This window comes from Uranotaenia lowii, chromosome 2, assembly GCF_029784155.1.
Source record: "Uranotaenia lowii strain MFRU-FL chromosome 2, ASM2978415v1, whole genome shotgun sequence".
Classification (NCBI taxonomy): Eukaryota; Metazoa; Arthropoda; class Insecta; order Diptera; family Culicidae; genus Uranotaenia; species Uranotaenia lowii.
Genome location: NC_073692.1, coordinates 136,998,183 through 137,005,210, shown reverse-complemented (window position 1 = coordinate 137,005,210; position 7,028 = coordinate 136,998,183). Strand labels below are relative to the sequence as shown.

The window sequence follows — 7,028 nt, the reverse complement described above, 5'->3', positions numbered from 1 at the left end:
GAATGGCGAAATATTCAAAATGTGCAAAAAGTGACAAAATTTCTACCACTTTTTTCTAACATCATCACTCACTGTGCCATCGGCCTTAATCTCCTGCTATTACCTAACCAAAGTCAGACTGTTGACATTTGAGCGTGTACCTCCAAACGTAAACAGAGAGAGAGAATTCAAAAAATGAGAGAGGACAAACCTCGTTCAAAAATAACCGTTGTTGTTCGAATGGCCCGGCGCAGTTAAAAATTCGGAATCTCCATCTTGGTACGCTCGATCGGGAGGAAAAACCTCAAAAAAACGGTTTTATTTTTTGAAAAATTGTACCAGAAAAAAGCTACATTTATAGTTAGTCAAGTGGTTGTGGTCGATTTGTTTCCGGTAGTATCAAAAACAGTCCGAAAATTTCCGCGGAATGTCGTCGTGTGAAAACTCTGCGACGAGCTAGAAGTTTACTTTGGAAAACCCACAATCGAGGAGATAAAGCGGTACCTACTATCACCGTAAGTTTTTTTTTTAAATTTCAAAGCAGGCCAATAGTTTTTGTGTTTTGATTTTGACAAATGGAATGTTTAATTGAAATGGCTCTTTTCTGGATCTTCAAATTGTTCCAACGGCTTAAAAACAAGTGTTTTTCCCGTTAATTGTATTTAAATGCCTAAAGTCTAATGAAATGATCCTATTTATTACAGGAAAAATAACATGGACAGCCTGGACCGTTCGCCGGAAACTACCGATGAATCGTCTTTCGAAATGGATGATAGCTTCCAGGCTATGATTGAACGAAAACGGAACGAAGCTATTGCGGCCAAGAAGGCTTTGGAGGTGGAAGATGTTTCTCAGGAAATATCGGCCATTTCACGATTTTCCGGGGGAGGCGACGCAGATAATAGATGCCTCAACGAGTCTACGTTTATCGAGCAGGATTCGATGTGCAAAACAACCGACGAAAGTTTCGAAGAAATGGAACGATTGTGTTCGATGCACCGGCAGACGATGAGCTACGGTGGCAGTACCAGTCTGCGGCAAGAGGAAGAAGAGGAGGCAGCTATCAGACGGATCTTGGAAAGCAGCGGAAAGGGCAAATCTTCCTCCGAGATGCCACCTCCAGAGTCAACTATTCCACTCAAGAGAGGTAAGGGGACGTAGAGAAATATATTAGGGGGTATCGAAAAATTTTCAAATTTTTCAAACAGTCTTAAAGTTCGGTATATATCCGTTCAGAATGTAATATATTATAATGTAAGCAGTACGTGCAAAATGTCCTTGGAATAATACTAAAACCCACAGATCTATTTTGATTCTATTTTAATTTATTCTTAATATTACTGTAGTTTCATGTATGCCACGAATCCCTTTAATTTTTTTTTGTTTTGCTTCATGCTTTATATCCAACACTAAGAAACCAGGATATTCTATTTTAAGCGTTTTTTTATTTTAAATTTCAGCTGTTAAACAGTCCCAAGCGAATGTTTCACTAGGTGTAGCGGACATCACTCAGCTGGACGATGTTGAAGAGCCGTCCGGTATGTGGGAACATTCCATTCTGGATGGTGCTTGCCAGGCTGCAAAATCTGCTCTTTCTCCGGTCAAAAGAATGCACTTGCTGCGCCCTTCAACCATAATAGAAGAAGCCACCATGATGAATGAAACGGGAGCAACCTCCAAGAGCGTCAATACATCACTGGAAAGCTACGCCACAGCTAAGCAGAACCTGCACGAGGACGACGATTGCTCCATAGTTTCCGGTAGCGAAGTCTATCGAACGGCCGAAGAAGGCGAATATAGTAAGGGATCGGTAGTAAGTAGTACGGCAGAATCTTCCGTTGGATTTGATTCAACGATCGATAAAACAGCTTTGGAAATGAGCTGCAGAAATGAGATAGCACATGTAGTGGTAGATGATGACGATGATTGCGTTATTATATTGAGTTCTAGCGAAGATGAAGAAGGTGACTATTCAAGTGATCCGTTAAAGATCAATGAAAAAACTGAGGACCCTTTGAAAATCGAAGAAACCTCCGAACTTCTGGAAACGAGTTTGAGTCTCGAAGAAAATTCGTTGTGCCAAGATAGCTTGGAAGATCCTTCATCTCCACTGTTGGACGCTATACCTGACCATTTCAATGATACTATGGAAGAAATGGATTTCATGATGCGACAGGGAATGAAAATCATGCAACAGAAAGCACAGCAACAACAGCAGCAACAGTCTGAAACAAGTAAATCCTCCGTTCAAGCTAAACCTTCTATTCTGAAGAAACCGTTGTACGTTCCGCAAATGACTAATCGTACACCAGCCACTCCAGTTGATCGGTATCTTAAACCCGTACAGCAAACTTCATCAAATTGCAAACAATCTCTTTTCCCCAATAGCGCAAACAAAACTTCGTCCGCCCAAAAACCATCATCCGCACCTTCTACTGGCGACACAGGATCATTCAAAAAACCAATTTGTCGCTTCCCGCTTCCCAAGTCAGCGAAAAAGTTCGATCACATCGTTTCCCCTATCGGAACTTACATAAAAAATACTGCTCAACCAACGCTTCAAGCACGTATTTTCTGTCCAAATCAAAACTTGATCGACGTGTTTGGCAGCAACAAGAACGACAATCGGGGAAGCAGTATGTCCATCAAAGAAAATTTCACGCAACCTCCAGCCCACTACAGCTCCTCACTGCCTCGTAAAGGAGTCGTCAGCTCCCGGGGAGCCCACGTGCTGGACGAACGAAATGCCGTCCGAGTTCCAGGCGGCGATAAGGTCCATCGGCTTCTGAGCGATTCACCAACTTTGGTCATCCGGCACGAGGGTCGGCTGCGATATCAACGGGAAACACAGCTGACCGACGACAGTGTAGTAGCCGATACCAGTATGGCCGACCTTTCGATGGCTTCCGGCGACGTCTCGGTGCGTGTGGTGAAGGATGTGCGTAGGTTCTGATTTTGGTAAGTCCTCTTGAGTTTAGGCAGATTTTCATTCGGTTGGGTCCTTTGTCGAAACATTCGCTCGATTTGAGATTTTTTAATACTTATAATACAGATGGATCTTCGGTAATTTGACTTAGTTAATGTTTTCTGTAGAAATATCACATTCCATCGATGAATCTTAAAGCCGATTGACTTCTTCGATTACATCTCTGTTTATTAAAATCTTGAAATACAAAACACAGATTTTGACCAAATTTCTGAAAGTAGGTAACCGGTTTTTTTTAAAAACATTTTATCTGATTATTTTAACAACGAAGTTATAATATTACCGCTTCAATGCTGAACAATAATTCAATGAATCTATCATAGGTATATCTTAAATTAAATGCTTAAATATAATACTCATTAGATTTTTAAAATACAAAATTAATTCTCTAAACATTCTGTGTTTTGTATTCAAAAACAAATTCTGATGATGCCAAAATTTGTTCAATTCAAAAATCTAAATTTTCAATCCGTTTACTCAATAAATTCATAACAAAATCAGTAAGAACTAGATCAAAATGAAATATATTTTACAGTTCTCTTACTTAAAGACAAATTGTTAGGTTCAAACAAGCTGTTTTTAAAATTTGCGAATAGTAAGCAAATCTTACTTAATTGAACAACATTCCTCGGGCACCAGTAGCTCTAAACGAATCATTCCAAGTTATCAAAATAACACTGTTCGTATCATCCATCGCCGAGGGTTTCCTTGCCAGCTCGCGCTTCCTGTTCCCGCCGGAAAACGTAGTCGGCCACCATTTCGGCTTCCTCGCGACGAATCCTTGCAGCGTAAGGTGCGTACAGGGTTTTGTAGCAAAATACTATCGATCCGGTGGCAAGGATCGCTCCCCCGACAACAGCTACCGGCGATCCCCGCAGCAGCCGGAACATGTTCAACACGGTCGACATGACTATAGGATTAATCGGTAGAGTTTGCCTTAACTTTTTGCAGCCGGAACCGTTTCAGCCCCCGAAGAAGTAGCTGATTTACTCTGTTCTACTTGTAACTGCTGGAAGGTGGGTTGAAAAGCGTAGAATCCTCCACCGATGCCGAAAACTGTCACTATAATCAGCTCTGGAAGGCGAGATCGTCCGAATCTCATTGCATCTGAAAAGATTCACTAGTGGGTTATTTTTGTCAGGATTCTTTTATCAAACTGTTAACAAAAATAATATTAAGTAATATATGCGGCTGGTTACATTCTACATGCAGACCAGAGTGCCTCCAGTAGGGTGGGTGCATACTGAGGAAAAGTAGGCAAGGGGTACCAAAAGTTTCTCATTGGTGGGGGGTGGAGACGGTGCGCTTTTTGACAGCGAATTGTTCGCCTACCATGCCTACGATTACGATTGCCTGTCACAAGATGGACGATTCCGTGCATTGGTATAAGAACACACCTACCTTTACCCGCCTTGATGCAGACTGCTTTGGGTAGTAGAAGACTTTTATGCTGCTTGCATAACTTTTGTTTATTTTATTTTCGAGCAGTTCGAGCAGCATGCAAAGCATTCAAAATGTGTATCCCAGTGATGCCATTTTTATCTTCTGACATTTAATGGGAATGATTTTGAAAAATAATGAATTAAAAAAAAGGTTGGTCACGCTGCCGAGAAAGTCGGGAATCAAGTTCCCCGAAATTCGACCGAAAATCCTGGAAAAGCTTATTTTAGTCATAAACTTTCTCCACAGACTTATACTTTCTTCTGTAGTGTTATGTTGAGAAAAATTATAATAAACTCTTGATTACAGTGCCAATGGCAATGACTTCAAATTTGTACTTAAATGCTTAAGTGCTCACATTTTCGATTTTTTCAACTTAAAAAATCACCCAAGGGAAAAGTAAATGGAATCGAAAAAAAATCTTAAGTTTTGACGTTAAATTATCTCATTATTTTTTACCGGACAATCGGTAATTTTTACCGAACATAATGTGCGAGTGCAGTTGATAACAGAGCGATAAAATAATAGTGTAATTGTTTTAACACGTTCGTCGCCACGCTCATTTTGGTAGTTTTACTAGCCGGGCCCAAAGACATTTTCAGAGAGAGAATGCAAAGAGGGAGAACTCCCATATTTGAAACGTGTGGCGAAGTTGAGCGGTAAACTCAAGTAAGAGAGCGTCACCCGCTTTTTGATGTGACGGGGCCCCCCAGGAAATACACCCGTCACCTAAATATGGGTGACGTGGCGACGAACGTGTTAACCTGGTGGCCAACCGGTTATGCACTAACTGCTGTCATCTTTATATAAAAAAATGCTTTGGCAGCACTTAACGCACAACTGGTGTGCCAGATTCTGGGGACTGATTGTCTGGTCATTCTAGTTTTAAAGATTTGTACAATGCTTTAACAAGATTCTAAATATTTTTTATGAAAGTAATATAAAATAAAATTAACGTTTTTAGCCATCACTAAAGGATGTTTCTGAATTTTGATTTTAATTTATTTGATAAACTTTGTTGAAAACTGCGAAACAATTTGACTTATGCTTGAGAAAAAAAACTATGATCAATATTGGCTAATCTCTACAAAATAAAAATTCTCTTAACATTTCCTCGAAATTCTCATGTTTTTTTGAACGGTAAAAAATAAATATTTTACAATATTACTTTTTTCTCAGAAGTCAAAATTTAATAGGGGAGAGTGGGGTATCATGGGCCACTTTTTTTCTTTGTTTCATAACTTCCTTATTATAAAAGATAAAAAGAAAAAAAAAATATATGGAAAGGTTTTCTAAATTTTTAAAGTATCATTAGGCATTTTTTTATTTTTTAAATTCATTAATTTCCCGAGTCCAACTGTTTAAAAAAAATTTTTTGTTTTTTGGATTTAAAAAAAACTGTGGGGAAACGTGGGCCGCCAAATCCAAATTGATCAGATAACGTGCAAAGTTTATGAGTGGACCCAAAACTGAAATTTTAGTAATTCATTTAGTTATTTTAAAGCGATTTCAGATGAGGAAATAAAAAAGAGAATTGTGTATGATCGAATAGTACCTAATTCCTCGTTCGCGAACGTTTCGGAAAAGTTCCTTTTATTGGATTTATGTTCGTCTCTATTGCATTCAAAAAAAATGGACAAAATATTTTTTATACCTCTTTATTTGGCATAAAAAACTTGCAGATAGGAAAAACGTATTTTAAGTTCTGAATGTGTATAAAAACACCAAAATATAGGTGGCCCAAGATACTCCACAAAATGTGGCCCACGATTCCCCACAAGCTATGATTTGCAAATTGGTTGCGTTTGTGTGACTTATTGATGATTCATAAAAAAATTCCTATTCTGCGTGAAAGAACATGAAATAACTAAGATCATAAGCGTATAATATTTTTGTTATGTACTTTAGGTCTTCTACAGATGCAATTTTTCGGGTGCTTGTTTAATTATGTAAGTACATTTTTCAAAGCTAGTTAAATAAAAGAAGCATATGATACGCACATAAGTCAACAACATTTAGAAAAACATGCTTACGCAAAGCTACGACGATGACAGTTGGATTGAGATTTTTATCTCAATACACAGTTGAGATATTTAGAGTGGCTCACGTTTCCCCATGGCCCACGTTACCCCAATCTCCTCTACTTGCGGTCTTGAAAAAAGTTGATTTTTGATTTAAATCCATATGGATCTCTATCTATTTTTGATGGTTAACGCTTGAATCTTAAAATGAACTACTGTTGGAAAAAATGCACATTTTTATTCAGCACCCCAAAATAAACTCTTAGAGCATCTGTATCGTGGTCTAAACAGCCGGTTTAGCTCCAAATTCCGACCCAAGCAACCGCATCCGTGTTCCATAATACCAGTTCCAACTCAACATTTTTTAGAACAAGTGCGAACTTCTGAATGGATAAACGAACACAGTGGTCTACTTTTCAACAAAAACGTTATTTATATGAAACATGTTTTATGTTTGTATAATAGATTATTTTTGAGTCTTTAGCTTTACTGTAAGTGTAGAAATCATGTCGGAAGCAGTATTCGGATTTAAATTTAGAATTTAATTTTTTTTTTTGCTTAACCTTCCATAGTCGTTCGGGTCAATATGACCCGAAGCGCAC

At 38.5% G+C, this 7,028-nt stretch overlaps 1 protein-coding gene across 3 annotated transcripts; it reads left to right on the top strand.

Moving 5' to 3' along the window:
• Positions 1–212: 212 nt before the first annotated feature.
• LOC129746145 (uncharacterized) lies at positions 213–3,046 on the top strand. 3 transcript variants are annotated; one of them, XM_055739650.1, is made up of 4 exons: positions 489–619; positions 684–1,126; positions 1,440–2,307; positions 2,368–3,046. In XM_055739650.1, exons 1-4 carry the CDS (start codon positions 555–557, stop codon positions 2,930–2,932), a joined length of 1,941 nt encoding a protein of 646 aa, XP_055595625.1. In that variant the 5' UTR covers positions 489–554; the 3' UTR covers positions 2,933–3,046. The 3 variants fall into 3 exon arrangements, with proteins under 3 accessions (XP_055595626.1, XP_055595625.1, XP_055595624.1); XM_055739651.1 differs by having other exon boundaries at positions 213–494; positions 1,440–3,046; XM_055739649.1 differs by having other exon boundaries at positions 1,440–3,046.
• The last annotated feature ends 3,982 nt before the right edge of the window (positions 3,047–7,028 follow it).

Excerpts from the sequence above, each read along its gene's own strand:
- LOC129746145 (XM_055739649.1), top strand. The coding sequence starts at position 555 with ATGGAATGTTTAATTGAAATGGCTCTTTTCTGGATCTTCAAATTGTTC. Across the intron at positions 620-683 it reads TTCCAACGGCTTAAAAACAA|GAAAAATAACATGGACAGCC; the intron begins GTGTTTTTCCCG and ends TATTTATTACAG. Across the intron at positions 1,127-1,439 it reads AACTATTCCACTCAAGAGAG|CTGTTAAACAGTCCCAAGCG; the intron begins GTAAGGGGACGT and ends TTTAAATTTCAG.